Source organism: Oncorhynchus masou, chromosome 13 (genome assembly GCF_036934945.1).
Source record: "Oncorhynchus masou masou isolate Uvic2021 chromosome 13, UVic_Omas_1.1, whole genome shotgun sequence".
Classification (NCBI taxonomy): domain Eukaryota; kingdom Metazoa; phylum Chordata; class Actinopteri; order Salmoniformes; family Salmonidae; genus Oncorhynchus; species Oncorhynchus masou.
Window position 1 is genome coordinate 60,325,357 of NC_088224.1, and position 22,117 is coordinate 60,347,473.

General features: G+C 44.6%; 1 protein-coding gene across 1 annotated transcript; it reads left to right on the plus strand.

Moving 5' to 3' along the window:
- Nucleotides 1-1,639: 1,639 nt before the first annotated feature.
- Nucleotides 1,640-18,987, plus strand: LOC135552739 (zinc finger CCCH domain-containing protein 4-like). The gene is given in 15 exon segments (XM_064984550.1): nt 1,640-1,940; nt 8,408-8,696; nt 8,866-8,973; nt 9,092-9,371; nt 9,471-9,646; nt 9,804-9,888; nt 10,074-10,219; nt 10,377-10,478; nt 10,605-10,716; nt 10,952-11,061; nt 11,215-11,645; nt 11,744-12,033; nt 12,195-12,443; nt 15,982-16,074; nt 16,077-18,987. Coding segments are annotated over 15 exon segments (4,131 nt in total). The 5' UTR covers nt 1,640-1,860; the 3' UTR covers nt 17,657-18,987.
- The last annotated feature ends 3,130 nt before the right edge of the window (nt 18,988-22,117 follow it).

Consider the following 22,117-nt stretch of genomic DNA (forward strand, 5'->3'; position numbering starts at 1 on the left):
ATTCAATACCACCCTGCACACTCTCGCCTGCATATAGCTGATATAGGGTGTAATCATTAGTCCAACAGTTGCAAACAAGAGTTTCTATTGGACAAATTCAGGTATGCTTATACCCATTTTGTTCAGTTTAAGAAAAGTTTCAGCAGAATCGGGGGAATGAATACACCGCTGAGCATGCGTAAACACAGTTCACTTTCATAGCAGCCACGTTGTATTCCTCCTCGCATCCATGCGCTCTCCTCCTCTCACCTCTTCCCTTCTCTTATGTACTTCAATGCACAACACACCTGTGACCAGGTGAAAAAGCCTTTCCAAGCCGAACCCTACATCGTTGCCACCATATTATCTAAAGTAACGTCATAGTCAGCATAGCTAATAGAACTAATGCGTTAGTAAACCCGCTACACTCATGCAGTAACGCTACAGTGTAGTCAGCAAGCAGTTACACAGGCAGGCCCCGGTGGCAATACATTTGTAAAACCAAAAGCTTACCTTGACTTGGAAGAGTTCCAGTGTTGTGTTGGAAAGTCATAGCCAGCTAGCTAACATAGTATCCCTCTGTTTGAGCATTGTGCTTCTGTAGGCTAAACTAACTAGCTGCATTTGCTAGCTAAGTAATTGAAAAAAATGACTCTCTCGCTTCTCCTTCATTTTGGAAGAAATGTGTTCAACTACTGTCATTCTCTCTCATTGAATTACTCGCCACATTTTATGCAGTGCATTGCTAGAACCATGAGCCTCCTAGGTTTTGAATGGAAGTCAATGTACCCAGAGGAGGACGGAAGCTAACTGTCCTCGGGCTACACCATGGCGCTACCCTAGAGTGCTGTTGAGGTTACTGTAAACTTTCTTTGCAAAATAATGTTTTAATAAATTATTTGGTGACGTGATTATATTTAGTATAGTTTTATCTAAAAATGATAACTTTTTAAATGTTTAAAAATATATATTTTTTAATAAAATTCACTGAGGATGGTCCTCCCCTTCCTCCTCTGAGGAGCCTCCACTGATACCATCATAGCAAGGGCATACCAACAAAAATGTAACAGTGGAAGAAATGTATTTATTAAATTTTCACATGCAGTGCTCAGACATTCTGTGAGAGGAAATTACTATTAAAACATGAAGCTATTACATTTGTTTACAAAGTTTCCCATGGCAACAAAAACATGAACAATGGAGCCTATACCTGGTCCTTGGTTTTTATTTTATTGTGATATGGCAAAACAGTTGAACCAATCACTGAATTAAAGGTTACTGAAAAGGTTACTGATAAGTTGAAATTTGACTGTGGCTTTAATCGTGAATTATAATTAGTACAGGACATGCACACAGACTAGGGGACACACGTTGCCGTCCACAGCTACCGCCAATAGTCATGTAATGGAGAGGGAACTGAGGGCCAACTATCTAAGAGAAAGGTGAACTTGTTCAAATTACTGGACAAGCAGAAGAATATCTCAATGTGCCCTAAAATCCAGACCCATTGGCTGCAGATATGCATAGACCTATGCCAAAGAGTGCTCTTTGACAACCGCTGAACGAAGAACGTTCGGGTATTTCCGTGACAAACGTATGAGAACGTAATGTTTATGTCGTCACGTTCGGAATATCCCGCCCCTTCACTTTGGAGGAGACAGCCATTTTAAGTGGATGAGTTTCATTTTACAGCGCAACTGTAGGACGGAGAACCTCAGGACACAATTTCTACCTATTTCTCTAACAACTGTTAGTGGGGAATTGACTACTATGAACTGAAACTCTTCCTAAAACCATTAACAAGTACTGTAGATCCAAGTTAAGTGACGCATAAGCCAGTAGAGTTGTAATTTTTTTTGCACCTAAATGTAGCTAGAGGAAATGGCTGTGGAAAGCATGACTGTCCATCCAAACTCCCCAACAACAACCAACCACGAACACAGTCTTCTCACTGACGAAAGGTCGAGTAATTCTACAATCATATTTCTATCAAACTATTTATTTGTCCTGTGCTTTTTAGGCATAAAAAGCACAGGTTTCTTTTTCATTTTTTTCTTTCAAAGGGATTAAAGTCGCCTTTTTCTGGGGAACAAGTACAGAGGTAACGAACGCCATCTTGAAACGTTGCTCAGCGCAAACTGGAAGGTCAAAAATGATCATGGGATCTGTTCAGTTTGAATAAGTATTTCAAGAAGTTATTTTATGAAGAAATGACCATCAGTTCAAATAACTGATCCAGCAAAGTTGCATCCCCATCAAAGTAAAGACCGAATGAAGAAAAAAAGGATATTCTTTTGCTTGCTAATTGTCCACCATTAACTTAACTAGCTAAAATTAATTAATTTCTGAATATATGTCCAATTATCTTAGATGTCCAAACGTTTTTGAACACAAAAGCTTTGCAAAATTACATGGCAAAGAAAGGCCTAGCTCAGGTTCCAACTCGCTAGCTAGTTGGCTAGCTGGCTTCCCTTCGTGAAAGAAAAGGCAGTTTGCAAACTATCCACCAAGCCAATAGGGCGAATTAAATCCGTTTCCTAATTAATCATTCCATTCTAGGTATTTCAGGTCAGATTAACAACTTGATTGTAATTGATTTCATTAGACAGTCGTTGGAAATAGTATGTATTTCCTTTATTGGCACTCCAGCTAAGTAACGACGTGGCTAACGAGTTACGCTAGCTAACTACGCAGTTTCTTTTTTGATAGCTAGCTTGCCAGACCAATCTGGCCAGACTAGCTAGAAAACCAAAGGCCGCCATTGTGCCTGCCTTTGTAGCAACTGGCTAGTTGTGTTGAAAACATTTGTCACCCAGTAGACCGAGCCCTCTTGAATCGGCGAATAAAATGAATTGCTTCTATTAAGCTAACTATTGGTCCACATGTTAACGTTAACTAAGCCAACTAGCTAGCAATTTATAGAACATTTAATCACTAACAATTAAGAAATTGATACAATTCCAAGGCGTGCAGTTGATCATACTAACTAGTCAGCAACAATGTAACCAAAATGATTGCACAATTATTTTATCGTTCTAATCTCCACTTGGAATGTGTTTGTGCCATCCATACAAAAAAGTAATTACTAAATCTGTACATGCATGGATTAACTTCCATGCATGTTCAGGAAAATCGCCTAAATTCGTGCCCCTATAAAGTTTCCCCCTTCTCTCTTCTCAGGACAGACTGCTATTTTACTTTAGATTGTTATTCCAAACACCCACCAAATCCCAGAACTGTGTTGAACGTTTGCAAAGCATTTCAGATGTCTAAAAAGTGAAGTAAAACACAAATGTTCCCTATTTAGTTACCTGATTGCCCTGTCTGCAACATTCATTCCCCCCAACAACCCAAGTTATAACATTCCACAAACCCTAATAATAAAGTGGGGAGACCACTATGCTTTTGAGTGCAGAATGTGAAGAAAACCTCTCACAGTAAGTACTTCCCATAATTTTGATAAAGGCCCATTGTTTGTAGTTTAATTGATAACTAGGGGATTTTTTTACCTTTTTAATTCAGATGTAATCCTGTTGTGATGATGCATGAATAGTGTTGTAAAATGTATTTGTAAGCGAAAACGTGAGTATACGTTGGTGATTGTACCTGGTACTTTCAGTATTAACTCAATTTATGCACTTGGAATCACATAGGGTGTGTCCAGTGCATGCACACAACTTTATAGCAACAGTAAAGGTTGTCTTGTTTGACGTGTGATTATCCAAGCCTATCCTTAGATTGTGGTTTATTTATTCGTATTAGGCTATATATTTGGATCCGAGTGTAACTTTTTTTCAGTTAATAGTTCCTTGGCATTTTTCCTTGGCATAGAGTAGACTAGAGCCTTATCTTATTGGCAGTAGTGAGTGCTATCATTTCCTGACTCGTCTGTTTGAAAAATCGTTGTGATGTAGACTATAAAACCCAGAGGAGGCTGTTGACAGGTGCTTTGCATTTGCTGTTCCGCGCATTTGTCAGGAAATCGACCCAGCTTGACTATCATTTTCATATACACCCTTTATTACCGTAATGTTAATAAACCAAAACCCTTGTAATCTCAGTTTGAAATAGTCTACTACATAATGTAGGCTACTATATAAGGCTACAACTATAATAGGTTGACCGATTATGATTTTTCAACACCGATACAGATTTAAAAAATATATATATTTTAAAAAGCCGATACCGATTAATCGGACGATTTAAAAAAAAACATGTATTTGTAATAATGGCAATTACAACAATACTGAATGAACACTTATTTTAACTTAGTATAATACATCAATAAAAACAATTTTGCCTCAAATAAATAATGAAACATGTTCAATTTGGTTTAAATAATGCAAAAACAAAGTGTTGGATGTGAAAGTACAAGTGCAATATGTGCCATGTAAGAAAGCTAACGTTTAAGTTCCTTGCTCAGAACATGAGGACATCTGAAAGCTTGTGGTTCCTTTTAACAGGAGTCTTCAATATTCCCAGGTAACAAGTTTTAGGTTGAGGTTATTATAGGAATTATAGGACTATTTCTCTCTATACCATTTGTATTTCATATACCTTTTGACTATTGGATGTTCTTATAGGCACTTTAGTATTGATAGTGTAACAGTATAGCTTCCGTACCTCTCCTCGCCCCTACCTGGGCTCGAACAAGGAACACAACAACAACAGCCACCCTCGAAGCAGCGTTACCCATGCAGAGCAAGAGGAACAACTACTCCAATTCTCAGAGCGAGTGACATTTGAAACGTTATTAGCGCGCAACCTGCTAACTAGCTAGCCATTTCACATCACATCGTTACACTAGCCTAATCTCGGGAGTTGATTGGCTTGAAGTCATAAACAGCAGAGCTGCTGGTAAAACGCACGAAAATGCTGTTTGAGTGAATGCTTATGAGGCTGCTGGTGGCTACCATCGCTCGGTCAGACTGCTCTATAAAATCATAAACTTAATTATAACAAAATAACACACAGAAATGCGAGCCTAAGGTCATTAATATGGTAGAATCCGGAAACTATAATCTCGAAAACAAGACGTTTATTCTTTCAGTGAAATACGGAACCGTTCTGTATTTTATCTAACGGGTGGCATCCATCAGTCTAAATATTCCTGTTACATTACACAACCTTCAATGTTATGTCATAATTACATGCAATTCTGGCAAATTAGTTCATAATGAGCCAGGCGGCCCAAACTGTTGCATATACCCCGACTCTGCGTGCAATGAACGCAAGAGGAGTGACACAATTTCACCTGGTTAATATTGCCTGCTAACCTGGAATTCTTTTGGCTAAATATGAAGGTTTAAAAATATATACTTCTGTGTATTGATTTTAAGAAAGGCATTGGTGTTTATGGTTAGGTACACGTTGGAGCAATGACAGTCCTTTTTCGTGAATGCGCACTACATCGATTATATGCAACGCAGGACACACTAGATAAACTAGTAATATCATCAACCATGTGTAGTTATAACTAGTGATTATGATTGATTAAGTTTAATGCTCGCTAGCAACACCTTGGCTTCTTACTGCATTCGAGTAACAGGCGGGCTCCTCGTGAGGCAGGTGGTTAGAGCGTTGGGCTAGTTAACCGTAAGGTTGCAAGATTGAATCCCTGAGCTGACAAGGTAAAAATCTGTCATTCTGCCCCTGAATAAGGCAGTTAACCCACCATTCCTAGGCCATCATTGACAATAAGAATGTGTTCTTAACTGACTTGCTTAGTTAAATAAAGATTAAATAAAGGTGGGGGGGGAAATTGGCGTCCAAAATGAACGATTTCCGATTGTTATCAAAACTTGAAATCGGCCCTAATTAATCGTCCATTCCGATTAATTGGTCGGCCTCTAGTTGTAAGAGTAAGTTTTAATTTAGTACAAGACAAGATGGGGTTTGGCCAGACCCTAACATCTCTTTGCACAGGCAAATGGTTAGGCATTCTCCCAGCCAATGGGAGTGGCACACCTCTGCAGAAGTATACGTTGGCTTGGCTGGCATCTGAACTGAGCAAAATCATGATAAAGTGTTTTCATGATAAACCTTTTTCCACAGAATCCTCAATACTTGTACCTGGCACCCCACTAGGGAAAAGGGCCAAGAGTCAGAGCTGTGTCAGTAGAGCCTTTGTTATGTGTGTGCCCATGTCAGTCTATAGAACCCTCAGCAATACAAAGCTCTGCGCTCATCAAGAATGGCCTCCCTGCACCTCTTGAGGGGCGTGAGTGTTTGTGTGACTGCCGTGGCAGATCTTGATTTAAGGGTAGGCTGTGCTGAGTTAAATTATGTGGACTACATTGTTTTAGGCCAGGTTGTAAAACCATGCCATTGACAATGAAGGAGAAAAAAATGTTTAGATTAATTTGGTTTATTTAAGAGTGACTAGGTCTATATGTGAACCCTCTCTGGCTGAGAGTAAACTTAGGATAACTAAACGTAAGGAGGAGCGGGAGACTAGTAAGACCCAGCAACCCTCTGGCCCAGGAGGAAAGTCATGTCCTAGATAGGAAGTTAGTACGTTGATGATTTGGTGTGGACCGTGTGGTGTGAGTATAAAGAGAGATCAGTTTACATTTTATTTGTTTCAATTGGCCTATAGGCTTATGTGCACAGATTGGGTCTGTATGCTCACGAGTATAGTCTATTCTATAGCCTACATCTAACTCATTGTTTTACTACCCAAACCATTTCTGTGTACTTTGGCCAAAAGTCAATTCTATTCCAGTCTGTATTTGAATAATAAAATAAAGGCCTAACCTGGACCATTTTGAAATTAGGCTATACCAGACACTGAAAGCAAAGCTGTTACTCAAGCCTGCTCTGATCAGTGTCAGCAAATATCTGTTAACTCTGTAGGCTGGACTCGATGGCTAAAGTGAGGCTTCAAATGGACATGGTGGTCATATCCTACTTATCACCGCCACGCCTGCCTTATTGTCACGGCAGTGTATTTCAGTAAATCATGCAATGGTGTCTCTGTGAAACTACACCTTGAAAGCTGGCAAGGGGGGAAAGTATCTGTTTCTTGTTGTCTGTGTTCTCTAGTTACATTTAGGCCTAGCTATCCCAGTTGTAATATAGTTTTGACTGTTGTGGTTTTCTGTGTAACGTTTAAGATTTGTATTGGTTGTTGGTTAAATATTTGTAATCTCCTATGTAAGCATATTGCATGCTGTTGAGGACTGTTGAGAGATGAAATTGACTGGTCTTCACTGATAAATAGCAGACTGTTTAAGATTATTTTGATGTAAACACTTCTGTCTCCCTGCACAGGAATGACTAACTCGATTTCGAAATGTCCTTGACATAGTGTTGTATGTTGATGTTGAATCCACCCTGCGTAATGAAAGCCAACGGTTGCCCATGTCCAGTCCAGCAAGTTTGGACCTACTGAATCGCCCTCCCCCAACCTGTTACATCACAATAGTTGCATCACTCTCAACAATTTCCCAGACCATAGAGACAAAACAGTGAAGCTCAGTGTACACACTACACTCACATGGAAATGTCATACCTATATTGAAATGCTGTTCACAGAGAAACTTGCTGTTATTGATTGCTGTCCCATATATTAACAGCCATATAATTTGTTTACCACAGAGCACACCCACCTTATCCCTGACACGCCTCACAATAACTCGGCCTGTTTTGACACAGAAATATCACAGACTTTACACCCTAGCAGTCCTATCTCCAGCATACAGTCAGTAGGCCTATGCCGATGTGGTCAATCTAAGAAAAACATGATCTGGCCCTCTTGACTCTCTCAGCAGACACTAGGTCCTTCATGTCACCCGCAATAACAGCCAACCCAGTCACCCAAACACAACACTCTTAACTCATCAGAGTGTTACAGCAGAGCAGCCTACGGTGTGTCATGGTTTGTGGGTGAACAGTGGTGTGACTGTTTGACGAGTTCAGACAAATGCAGCTCTCAGACATTGTCATAGGTTAACAACAGCTGATTGGCCCTGCGGATAACCGTGTTATCTCCACTGTCAAGACAAGCGTACAGAAACACACAAGGAAACACCATAATTAGCCTCTGAAACCTACACATTGAATTACTCGAGTTAGAACATGGGGGAAGTGACTTGCTCCGGCTATACAAGTTATAAATATAAAATGTGTAAAACGGGTTCCTGAGACTCGCAATGTTACCTCTACCATGAAAAGGGAATTATCCAAATTCCCAAACTAGCAGTCGCGGTTGTTAATGCCATTTTATTCCACTGTACTTTTCCCCCTGACAAAAAGCTTTGATCCCTTATTGTTATAGTCTTGTGGGGGTGTCTAGGAATGGAATGCTCACCACCCAGGAACCCTCTACCTGTCACATACTGGGAGTCCAAACATGAACTACACGGATGAGACCTGAGTGTGGCTTGAACAGCATTTTGATGTCCTGTCTATCTATCCTCTGTCACAGGCGTGAGGATGGTGAGTTGGAAGAAGGGGAGCTGGAGGATGATGGTGGAGAGGTGGAGGTGGCAGAGGAACCCAGCGCCGGAGGAGGAGTTGGAGAAGATGAAGGTGAAGGAACAGCAGCAGCAGAGGCGCCCCCCCCAGAGAAAACTCACCGCAGCAAAGAGCGCCACGCCAGCGGCGATGAGAAGGATGACGAGAAAGCCCGCCGCCACAAGAGGAAGAGGAGAAAAGAGAGGGAGCGGGAGAAGGAGAAGAGGAGAGCCAAGAAGAGACGCAAATCCAAGCACAAAGTAAGAGTGTGTGTGTGGTTCACATCCAGCTCTGTTCTGGCTGTCATCGTCCGATACAGACCCTTCAGATCAGGGAGGTTATTGCTTTCTTACTGTAGTCTAAAGATGTTCCTAAGCACATTTTCACTCAACCTATCCCTCCTTCTGTGTTGTGTGTGTGGTGTTACAGCGCCATGCCTCCTCCAGTGATGACCACTCAGACTTTAGTGATGACTCTGACTACAGCCCAGGTGAGAAGAGGAAGTATCGGGACTATAGCCCTACGTACACCCCTTCTGTAAGTTACCCCATGGCGGCACTCTAAATCACACGATTGAAGATACTTGCTGTGGAGTTGCTAATCTGTTTACTACCATGTAATCACAGTGGTCTAACAATGATTGATTGATTCCCAGTCCCTTGGAGGTTACCCCCCAGCCCCGTCCTCCGGCCACGGTGGACCCATGCCTAAGAAGGGCAGCTACGTAAAGATGGACAAGCAAGGCTACGGGGGCTACGGCGATTATGAAGAGGAGAACTACGAGGGAGAGGAGGACGAAGAGATGGGCGATGAAGACTACGATGACTTCACCAAAGAGCTCAACCAGTACCGCAAGGCCAAAGAGGGAGGCAGCGGCGATGGAGGTGGAAGGGGCAACAGTCGCGGGGGCAGAGGTAGCAAAAATGGGGTCAGAGGTGAATTGAACAACCGTTACTAGTTTGCTTGCAGGTCCCCACGTGCCTTTCATATGCTGACACAAGGTGCTGACAGTGTTTCGTTTTCTTTCTCCACAGGAGGTAAAGGTCGTATGAAGAACCAACGAGGTCGAGGAGGCATGAGAGGAGGAGGGCGTGGAGGTAGAGGAAGAGGAGGGAGCAGGGGTCGGGGGCGAGGGGGCAAGATGGGTGGAGACAACGAGGACGGAGAAGGGATGATGTACGGAGGAGGGGGAGGAGGAGACGAGATGGAGGTGAGTCAAAGACAGTCATCCTCTGGTCCCAGATGCACAGACAATGTGAAATGATCTATCAAACATACTGGTGCTAAAGCAGCAAAGTGCTGAAAATCTCAGGAAAGTATATTCTTGTTTCTGAATTGTCACTCATCCAATTGATTTTGTGTTCTAGTATGGAGATGATGACTATGACCACATGGGTGAGGATGACTATGATGAATACTCTCAGTACAGGAAGTCCAAAGACCGTGGAAGGGGTGAGTTGGCTGTCAGAATTATTCATACTAAACAATACTTAGTCATGCTATTGTAATATACATACTAGGTTAGCTGTTCTGATGTCCTTTCTTAGTAAATGTGCTTTTCACCCGATCCAAAATGGTTGCCTGTCTTGTTCCATTGTAGCCCACTGATGAAGTGTCTCTCTCCCTGCTCCTACCAGGTGGCAAAGGTGGGCGGGGAAGGGGCCGTGGGAAACAAGGGCGTGGTATGAACCGTGGAGGCCGAGGGCGGAACCGAGGGAGGGGCCGAGGGGGTGGAGACCAGGGTCACGAAGAGGACAACAATGGAGACATGGGGGACATGGGGGTGAGAATAAAACCAACACCTTACAGACCTGCTCGCTCCTCTGAATGAATACTCAACCTGTACAAGTTGGATTTCTGATAACACTTTAAAACTTGTAATCGTTGGAAGACCTCACCGCAAGGCCAAATAGAACCTGTTTGTTTGTGTTGTGGTGCAGGATGGAGGAGGAGGCCAGCACAACAAGCACCAGGGGGACAAGCACCAAGACAAGAAAGGGAAAGCTATCTGCAAGTACTACATGGAGGGCCGCTGTACTTGGGTAAGAAGGAAATCATGGAATTTGAGCGGAGATCATGTTCTTGCTAGGCATTCTCAATAGATTGTCAAATCATTCTTCTAACATGTTACTGTCAACTGCTTTTTTATCTCTTTGCCAACTTTCTAGGGGGAACACTGCAACTTCAGCCACGACATTGAGCTGCCCAAGAAGAAAGAACTCTGCAAGTTCTACATCACTGGCTTCTGCGCACGGGCTGAAAACTGCCCCTACATGCATGATATCCTTTACCTGCAGTCCACTTTGTATCAGATAGGAAATTTCATATATTCCCTTCAGTGTGTGTTTACAGCTAGCATAACTAGAACGGCCATACTAGTTGTCAAGTTTAATATAGCCTATACCGGTGCTAGCCCTGGGACGCATTTTGAATATCGGGCCTATGTGGCCATGAAACAGTCTTTGAGTGAGTTCAGTCCATCCAGGCCATCCATAGTTCTTTAACTCGCCAGCACGTGATTTCCCCTGCAAGCTGTTCCACACCACCGGGAGCTGTGTGAATGGAGACGAATGCATGTTCTCCCACGAGCCTCTTACCGACGACACCCAAGACCTGCTAAACAAGGTGAGCCTTCCTCAAGTGGATTTAGACACCACCTCTGTTTCGTTAACGCTCTCACACTTTCACTCACTCTCTTCTCATTTCTGGTGTTTCTTGCTCTGTCTGTGTTAGTCTGTTAACCCCTTTTGACCACCTTCTCATCTCTTGTGTTCCTAGATGCTTGCGGAGGATGCCGAGGCTGGAGCTGAGGATGAGAAGGAGGTGGAGGAGCTAAAGAAGCAGGGGATCAACCCCCTTCCCAAGCCTCCTCCAGGGGTGGGCCTGCTCCCGACACCGCCCAGACCAGGGCCGCCTGACAACTCTGGCTCTGGGGACTTTGGACCTCCTGGACCACCACAGGGCCCCATGTCCCCCAACGGCCTCCCCGGCCCAGGGCCTACCCAAGGGCCCGGTCCCTGTCCTGGCCCCCCTCCCCCCTACCCAGAAAGTGGCCCCTACCAAGGCCCTCCCAACCCCAATGGTCCCCCACCACCATCCATGGGCCCCCCACCCCCCTGTTCCGGCAATGGTGGGAAGAAGATCCCCTCACTGTTTGAGATCAAGGTGCAGCCCACGGGGCAGCTAGCTCAGAAACTAGCTAATCACAGGTGAGCTTTTCACATCCATCCAAACCTATTTATGTGGGTTTTATAGTTTGAGTTTGTACTAGGAACATAGTTAACCTCAATAATTATTCTCTCTACAGAGGTCAGACCCCAGGAACTGCCACAGGCCAAGCTGGCGCAACTGGCCCCCAAGGGCTCCCCGGTGGGCCTGGTGGGCCTCCGCCTCGGTTCCCTCCACCTGGCATGATGCCCCCAGACATGTCAATGGGTCCTCCCCCGCCCATGGGCCCCGGAGGACCCCCCATGATGCCAGGCTTTGGCTCAGAAGGGGGGCCCATGATGCCCCCCGGACCTCCTCCAGGGGGAAACTTCTTTGACAGCTTCTTCAACCAGCAGCAAGACATGAATATGGATGGGGTGGAGGAGGAAGGTAAACTCAGCTGACAGCGTACCACATAATGAACGAAGCAAACAGTCACTGTTCGCATCAGACTAATGTTGGCCCATCCAATATAATTTCAGATGGAATCTAAACCTGTGCTGTAATGTGTCTGAGTGTTGTAGTTTTCAACCTCCTCCTGTACCTTCCAGGTGATGACTTCCAGGGCTTTGGAGGGATGGACGAGAAAGAAGGAAGAGGATCGGGAGGAAACCAGAGCTCCATTGGAGGCCCGGACGTCCCTGCTAACGGAGGCTCAGCCAGTCAGCAGGCGGGGATGGGCATGCCCGACTTCTTGCCGCCGGCCCAGCGCATGCTGTTCCTGAGAATCCAGCAGAAACAGCAGGAGGACGAGGAGAGGGCCAGACTAGCCAAGGGGGGAGGAGAGAGGGATGTGGACGGTATGCTCTTCACACACACTGTAGACCAGGGGCAACATACGTTCAATGTTTCATTAAAACATTTTTTTATATATTTTTTTATACCTAAAGGGGTCCTAAATTTCTAAATCAAATATCTAAATGATCCTTGGCATGATCATCTTAAAACAATTCCATGTGCTAGCTTAGTAGAACCCCCCCAGGCTTTGACTCTAGGGGGTTGAAAAACACTCCAGGCCACTCAAAAAAATAAAAGGTTATTGGATAGGATATAGAGATAGGAAAGATAGAGGAGAGTTGCTGAAGTGCTCCACCAGTCTAAGCTACCCAGGCCACTCTTGAATGTCTAAAACTAGATAGAATGTACAGTCTGTTGAAATTATAATGGACCTATACGTTTTCAAATAACTGCCCTTCCCCTCGATAAATGTTGAAATTCCGATGTGGCCCTCGAGCCGTCGACACGGTATTGATGTCTATTTTGCTTAGACACTAATATAACGGCAAGCCAGCACAGGCAATAACATAAGCACTTCTCCTGGGCCTGGTAAACCTGGCATGCACCACCATGGGAAATTACTGCAGGCACCATCTCAATTCTCCATAGACAAAACAAACAATTCCCACTGACACAGTATAAACAGTGTATTGGCAGTGCAAACACTGCAGAACTATGCAATATTGATACAGACACAATATAAATACTGACTAGAGGTCGCACTCACCCGTATAGGCTACATAGAGCGCATTAAAAAGTTTGAGTTGAGTGCATATGCTGTGTAAACCCTGGCTTGGGCCATGTTCAAAAGTAGTTCACTATAAAGGGAATAGGGTACCATTTAGGACACAACTAAAGCTAATCGTATGATTCATAAGTGGTACGGTATTAGCCCCGAAAAGTGCTTGCTTAAATCAGTGGAAAGTTTACAGTGTTCCTGTCTCCTTTTGTTTGGTCACAAATGTACACTACCGTTCAAAAGTTTTGGGTCACATAGAAATGTCCTCGTTTTTGAAAGGAAAGCACATTTCTTGTTGATTAAAATAACATCAAATTTATCAGAAATACAGTGTAGACGTTGTAAATGACTATTTTAGCTGGAAACGGCGGATTTTTAATGGAATATCTACATAGGCGTATAGAGGCCCATTATCAGAAAACAGCACTCCTGTGTTCCAATGGCACGTTATGTTAGCTAATCCAAGTTTATCATTTTAAAAGGCTAATTGATCATTAGAAAACCATTTTGCAATTATGTTAGCATAGATGAAAACTGTCATTCTGATTTAAAGAAGCAATAAAACGGGCCTTCTTTGGACTAGTTGAGTATCTGGAGCATCAGCATTTGTGGGTTCGATTACAGGCTTAAAAGGTACTTGCAAAACACCAGTCTCAATGTCAACAGTGAAGAGGCAACTCCGGGATGCTGGCCTTCTAGACAGAGTTGCAAAGAAAAAGCCATATCTCAGACTGGCCAATAAAAATAAATTATTAAGATGGGCAAAAGAACACAGACACTGGACAGAGGAACTCTGCCTAGAAGGCCAGCAACCGGAGTTGCCTCTTCACTGTTGACGTTGAGACTGGTGTTTTGCGGTTAATATTTAATGAAGCTGACAGTTGAGGACTTGTGAGACGTCTGTTTCTCAAACTAGACATTAATGTACTTGTCTTTTTGCTCAGTTGTGCACCGGGGCCTCCCACTCGTCTTTCTATTCTGTTTAGAGCCTGTTTTTGCTGTTCTGTGAAGGGAGTAGTGCACAGCGTTGTACGAGATCTTCAGTTTCTTGGTTATTTCTTGCATGAAATAGCCTTCATTTCTCAGAACAAGAATAGACTGATGAGTTTCAGAAGAAAGTCTTATTTTTGAGACATTTTGAGCCTGTAATTGAACCCACAAATGCTGTTATTCCAGATACTCAACTAGTCTAAAGAAGGACAGTTTTATTGCTTCTTTGATTAGAACAACATTTTTCAGCTGTGCTAACATAATTGCAAAAGTGTTTTCTAATGATCAATTAGCCTTTTAAAATTATAAACATGGATTAGCTAACACAACTTGCCATTGGAACACAGGAGTGATGGTTGCTGATAATGGGCCTCTGTACGCCTATGAAGATATTCCATTAAAAATCAGCCGTTTCCAGCTACAATATTCATTTACAACATTAAGAATGTCTACACTGTATTTCTGATAAATTTTAAGTTAATGGGCAAAAAAAATGTGCTTATCTTTTAAAAAACAAGGAAATGTCAAAGTGACCCCAAACTTTTGACTGGCAGTGTATATGTATCCCGGGGAGGCAGAAAATGTCTGTATAACACCATTGACCCTCACTGGAACCCCTCAGCAGAGTCAACATCCTCTGGGCTGTGGTTGCGTAATATACTCCCATCGATCAGATTAGGGACTCCAATTGGCCTCTACACCCTCGCTAGGTGGAGCTGTTGTTGTGTGAGATACTTTACTAATTATCTTGGGCACTGACATTGATTTAAGTCAGGGTTCTCCAACTGACGACCCGCGGGCTGATTTTGGCCCACGTTTGTTTTTATTTGGCCCCCCAAGTTTTCAGTTTTTTTTAAATATTTTTTTTATTGTTGGACTTAAAAGACTGTTTTAAATTTTGCTTAATGTTTAAAACAGCAATTTTTTCGGATTTCCATTAAAACTATAAGAAAAATATAATACAATTCCATGTCAATGCAGAATAATGGTCCTATTACGTATGTATGACCACTTGGGAAGGGCAATGAAGTCATATCTACCGCATTCATATACTCTTTTAAGGGCTACGGCTGTAAGGGTGTGCAATGGCTGTAAGGGTACACTACGGCTTTTTAAATGGCAACACGAATCCTTCTCTGGAGATAGTTTTGAAGCACCAGTGAACAAGCATTATACTTCTCTGTAAAGGAACTGTCAATCAAATTATCTTGAGCTGCCTGCGCACAGCCTGCCTGCCTGCTAGCAAGACCACTCTTCTACAAATGTAGTTTAAAGTTGAAATACTGTGACTTAACAAGACATTTAGTAGAAAGAAAACATTTTCCACTAGGAATTGACTCCTAAGATTCAGTATATTTTGGAAAGGACGAGACTGATCAGTTGCCGTACTGCCGAGAAGACACAAACTCACATCTTTCACAGCGAGCTGGCCAGGGACAGAATGAGAGAGGAGGGACACGGTATAGGCAGGTCAGCCAACAGGCAGACAGAGTCAGAACTATACACTAGGCCTATCTACCGGCAATCAATGGAATGCTGTGTCTCGAAATTTCTTGGCTTGCAATGTCTTGTAACCTCAGTAAAGCAGGGCCTGTCAACAATGAATAGGCTAGGATATTCTACACGCTACAGATCGAAGACATTAGCAAAAAGAAAGAAAACAGGCGAGCCAGCTGCATGCACTGTGATCAAAATTGTGGGGGGGAAAACATTCTTAATTTTAAGGGTCCCAAATTCGTTCACACCCCTAGTTTTCGGCGGTTGTGGTTTCTGAACTAGTTGTGGTTTCTAAACTGGGTGTCATCACTGATTCCTGTTGCTTTATCTCCTAGGTGACTCAGCTAACTGGTACTCCAGTGAGGATGAGGATGGAGGCGGCAGTGTCACATCCATTTTGAAGACGCTCCGCCAGCAGAGCCAGGGGCCCCCAAACCTGAGGGCCCCCCCAGCGACCCCCGCCTCCAGAAAGGCTCCCCAGCGCACCCCCCCATCCGACTGGCGGACCCCCGCCAGGGGGACCCCCGGCTGGCTCGTGATCCCCGCCTCTCCCGGGCCACAGACTCTGCCCAGGCCTTGGACTCTCCCAACCCCCCCTCGGCATCCACCGTCACCCCTGCAGACCCCCGCCTGGCCCGGCTTGCTACCGCCACCCTCACCCCTAAACCAGACGCCCCCCTGGTGTACAAGCCCCCGCCCCTCACGGCTCCCCCTGCAGAAGAGGAGGAGACGGAGAGGGTTTTGAGGGACAAGCCTGTGCCAATCCCCCTGGACCCCCTGATGGGCATGGCCCTGAGGGACCCGCGCTCCCAGCTGAAGCAGTTCAGCCACATCAAGAAGGACATTCTCCTGCACATGCCCCCATACGCTAAGACAGTGACATGGAACCCTGAGGACCTCATCCCCATCCCAATCCCTAAACAGGACCTCCTCCCCCTCCCCCCAGGCATCCCCCCTGTCTTAGCCATGGACCCCCGCCTCTCACGCAGCCAGCAGCGGATCCACACGGCGCCCCCCCCTCCTACCCCACCCATCCCCCCTCCCTCCTTAGAACCCCCCGCCCCAGCCTCCTCCTCCCTCCCAGACTTTGAGCTGCTCTCTCGCATCCTCAAGACTGTTAACGCCTCATCCGGCCCCTCGCAGTCATCCCCTCCTCTCCCCCTTGTCCCTCCAACAACCCTCTTGCCGGCGCCTCCTGCTTTGTTGCCCACCCCTGTCGACAAGCCTGTCGATCCTCGAATGGCCCGCAAAGCCCCCGCTGACCCACGGCTCCAGCCGCAGAAATCTGCCCTGAAGCAGCCCTCAGAGTCCCCTGTCCCCCCTCTGACGGTCTCCCCGGTAGCCCCTCCACCCACCTCCGGTTCCTCCTCCCCCACCATCGCCCCCTACGACCCTCGGCTACTGTCTGCAGGTGGGGTGGGCCGTGGAGGGGGAGCGGGTGCAGTTGGTGGTAGCAGTGTGCTGAGTGGGATCAGTCTATATGACCCCCGGACTCCTAGTGCAGGTAAAGTTGAGGGCCCTGGTGCCACCACAAACACAACCCCCAGCAGCGGCCCCACAGAGCCCAAACCCATTGAGGCAGCACCAGCCAAGCCCAAGGCCAAGGAGCCCCTGTTTGTCCGTAAGTCTGCCCTGGACCAGCCGGAGCCAGAGAAGAGTAGCGAGCAGTCCACTGACCGCTACAACAGCTATAACCGGCCCAGGCCCAAGCCTGCACCCTCGCCGTCCACCGGGCCCCCCGGAGGTCCTGCTGCCCCTGGCTCCTCCACGGCCGGACAGGGTCCCCCTGGTGCTGCTGAGCAGGCCCCGGCGGGTGTCCACAACCTGCCTGTGTCCTCGCTCTTCACCATGGTGAAACAGGCCAGCAAGCCCAGCGGCTCCGGAAGCCCCTTTGGTGGGAACAGCCCTGCCCAGCCTAGCGACACCACCACCACCACGGAGCAGGACAATGCTTCTCTGAAGGAGGTTTTCAAAGGCTTTGACCCCACGGCATCACCCTTCTGCCAGTGATATCTGCACCTATCCACCTGGCTGGTCGAATATTGTTTTAGACACGAACACTGAACGCGTCAGCAAGGAGCGCACTGAGGCGGGAGCCGGACTGGCCGCAGACGGTGAACGTTTGAACGTGTTGGCCAGGCGTCACACCTGCAGTGTTTGCTAATGAGATTCTATAACAAACTTTGGGGCCGGGTGTGGGTGGGAGGGATATGTTGGAGTCTGGGAAAGAGAGACCTCTATTTTAAAACAAACAGATGTATAAATAAATGTATTCCCTTTATGAGAGTTCCTCCCTGCTTTAAGAGAAAACAATTGTTGGACAACAGTAACATAAGCGTCCACAGATTTAAATGGGCTGTACTTCCTCATTTATGCTCCTCCAAGTCCTGTTCATTTTCCTTTGCATTTGTTTGTAACTCCAGTCTCCAAACTCTCCCTTTATCAACCGTTCTGTCCCATCTCACCAACCCTTTCAGGTCACTGACTTCCACTGTCGCCGTGGGAAGAATTCTTGTCAATCATTGTATCTTTTCTAGTTCAATCGCAGGCTAAGATAACACATAGAGAACATTTACTGCCAATCCCTCTGCCTGTAGCGTTATAACAGCACAGTATATTATATATGAATACAACTCTTTTGTTTGCTTGATTTGAAGTAATTTCTTTGTGCTTATCTGTCTGTTATCTGTCAGTCTTACTCCTCTGTCGGCTGTCTCTTCTTTTTTTAATATTTGAGCCCTCTGTTCTTTCAGCACTGTGTTCTCTCTAGCCTCTTCTGTCTGTTTGTTTGTTGTGTGTCGGGGTGATGCCTATGACTATGTTGGCCATGTTGGTCCCACCACCCCACACACCCCTGCTTGAGGTTCCACTCACACCTCTCTGCCACTGAGTCAGAACTGTATAATTGAAAACCACAACTGTCATGAGTGTCCGTCTGTCATGTGTGAGTTATGATCATTTTAATTTATTTTTTTTATACTTATATCTGCCTGTCTCCTCCCTATGTCACATGACAGTTAAATCAAATCATTTGGTGAGAGAGACTTCCCGCCTGCATTTAAGTGCGATGCAGCCTGTAACCGTGAGAGGAGAAACAGACACTGACATTCTTGTTTTGTTGACGTTTCAAACAAATAAAATAAACTCACAATTCTGTAGCGGTATGAAAAGTCTGGGGTGACCTGGCTACAAAGGTGTCTTTTTTTGTTTTCCCTTTGCAAAAAGTGACTGCTTTGTAAATTGAACAGTGTCCTGTTTGATGAGAGGTACCATTTTGTAACCATTCACTGTAGGGGAGGTTGTTAAGTATTTAATAAAGGCGATATGTGATCAACCAGTAACTGACCAGTGTTTCTCGTAGTTTGATGGGCAGCCTAGGCGTTAGGGCGGGCAGGCATCTCTGTAGTAGTATGTCATCACCATGTCATCCTAGTATTTCCTGCTTAACCATGATCCTTGTGATTCATTTCCTTCCATCCTGATGTCTCTTGGCTCCAGGAAGTCACATCATCATCCATCACAGATCTCTTTTACTAATGGTGCATTTCCACTAAGGATTTTTCCCAGTGTTTTACCCAGAATGCTCACACTATTCTACTATTATATTCCCATCTATGCGGGTCAGCACCTGTGACTCACTGGGCCGTAGTTCCAGTGGACCTGCTCTGACTTGGAGCCAAGGGAAGGCCCTGGGTACTTTTTAAGATATTTACTTACACAGTAATAATGGCTAACTGAACTTCCAACACCTTCTCACAAAGCAACAGTCTTGAATGATGCAGAGGTTGTTGATTATGCTCGCCACAAGTCTTTCATGTCAAACTGCTGATGGAAGCACATTGGTTAAGTTCGACGTTGCTGCCGACTGTGCAGGCGACTGCCAACTGATCGACAAAGAACCTTGCATCATAAATAACTACTCATTATTTGTAGATCAGTCAGTCATAATTTACCTATGATACATTACAGTTTTGATCCTCTCGAACACGGCCAAAACACGAGCTTACATTAACATAAACCTCTGATGACACCTTGCCTGGCTACCCAGACTCCTTGCTCTTGCCAAATGCTAGGCCACGCCCAGGGACGTGAGCTTCTTCTCTGCAATGAGTCTGGATCCGAGAACCTGCCCGACGCTTCACCGAATGCGAGCACATTTGTAGCCATCTGATTTGTCCAGATACCGATGGGTTGATACACTGATTGGTTAGAGACCATCCAATTGCTGATGACTTTATTTTGTACAAAGCCCCTCCTTTCCCCTCGTCAATACAAACAACTTCAATGATTGCAGTCAGACTTAATTATGACATAACCTATTGTTGGCTTAATATGGTTTAGTGTCACTGAGTTTCAGGCATGGTTGGTTGGTTGCTGAAGAACTTCTAAGAGTGACTTATTCTTAAAACATGTACAGTACCAGTCAAAAGTTTGGACACTTTCTCAGAGTTTTTCTTTATTTTTAATAAATGATAGTCCCACTATGCGCAAACCAGATGTGATGGCTTATTGCTGCAGATTACTGTGGTAGCCATGCTGTTTAAGTGTGCCTTGAATTCTAAATAAATCACTGAGTGTCACCAGCAAAGAACTCCCACATCATCACATTCCTCCTCCATGCTTCATGGTGGGAACCACACAAACCGAGATCATTCGTTCACCTACTCTGCGTCTCACAAAGACACGGTGGCTGGAACCAAAAATATCTAATTTGGACTCATCAGAACAAAGGACAGATTTACACCTATCTAATGTCCATTGCTGGTGTTTCTTTGCCCGAGCAAGTCTCTTCTTATTATTGGTGTCCTTTAGTAGTGGTTTCTTTGCAGCAATTTGACCATGAAGGCCTGATTCACACAGTCTCCTCTGAACAGTTGATGTTGAGATGGGTCTGTTACTTGAACTCTGTAAAGCATTTATTTGGGCTGTAATCTGAGGTGCAATTAACTTATCTGCACCAGAGCTATCTCTGGGACTTCCATTCTTGTGTCGGTCCTCATGAGAGCCAGTTTCATCATAGAGTTTGATGGTTTTTGCGACTGCACTTGAAGGAACTTTCAAAGTTCTTGAAATGTACCACATTGATTGACCTTCATGTCTTAAAGTAATGATGGACTGTCTTTTCTCTTTGTTTATTTTAGCTGTTCTTTCTATAATATGGACTTTGTCTTTTACCAAATAGGGCTATCTTCTGTATACCACCCCTACCTTGTCACAACACAACTGATTGGCTCAAACACATTAAGAAGGAAAGAAATCCCACAAATTAACTTTTAACAAGGCACACCTGTTAATTGAAATGCATTCCAGGTGACTTCCTCATGAAGCTGGTTGAGAGAGTGCCAAGCGTGTGCAAAGCTGTCATCAAGGCAAAAGGTGGCTACTTAGAAAATCTAACATATATTTTTATTTGTTTAACACTTTTTGGTTACTACATGATTCCATGTGTTATTTCATAGTTTTAAATGTCTTCACTGTTATTCTACAATGCAGAAACTAGTCAAAATAAAGAAAAACCCTTGATGAGTAGGTGTGTCCAAACTTTTGACTGGTACTGTATGTGAATGCTGAGGTAGTGAGTATTCAGGCAACTGATTCCATACCATATTGGGAAATTCTTGGCCTGCACACAGCTATTTTTTTGACAGGAATGCCTTTCGTTTTTGGCATTCAGGATAGAGGGAGTGTTACTTGGGCCTAATTCTAGAACTGCTCATGAACTTCCTCACGATCCCCCTGGCAACGAACAAATCAGCAACAGTAGCCCAGGAATGAACACACCAAAAAAATAATACGAAATCCTACTACAGTAGTGTTTGTTTGTTTTTGGTTTTATATTTAGTCCTCAGCTAAAGACGAGCCTACTTTGAGTGTTGCCCCTCCCAAATCGGCATAAATTGTTGCTGTTGGCTTTTGGAACCTTGAAAATGTCTTTATTTTCTTTGGGTGGAATCTGAAAAGTAGCAAATAGGCCTACCTCTTATAGGCCACAAAGGAAAATAAAGAACACTTTAACTAACAGACTACTGACCACTAATCCTCTTAAATCTAAACTCAGCAAAAAAAAGAAACGTCCTCTCACTGTCAACTTGCGTTTATTTTCAGCAAACTTAACGTGTAAGTATTTGTATGAATATAACAAGATTCAACAACAGACATGAACTGAACAAGTTCCACAGACATGTGACCAACCTAAATGGAATAATGTGTCCCTGAACAAAGGGGGGGTCAAAATCAAAAGTAACAGTCAGTATCTGGTGTGTCAACCAGCTGCATTTAGTACTGTAGTGCATCTCATCCTCATGGACTGCACCAGTTTTGCCAGTTCTTGCTGTGAGATGTTACCCCACTCTTCCACCAAGGCACCTGCAAGTTCCCGGACATTTCTGGAGGGAATGGCCCTAGCCCTCACCCTCCGATCCAACAGGTCCGAGACGTGCTCAATGGTATTGAGATTGGGCTTGTCGCTGG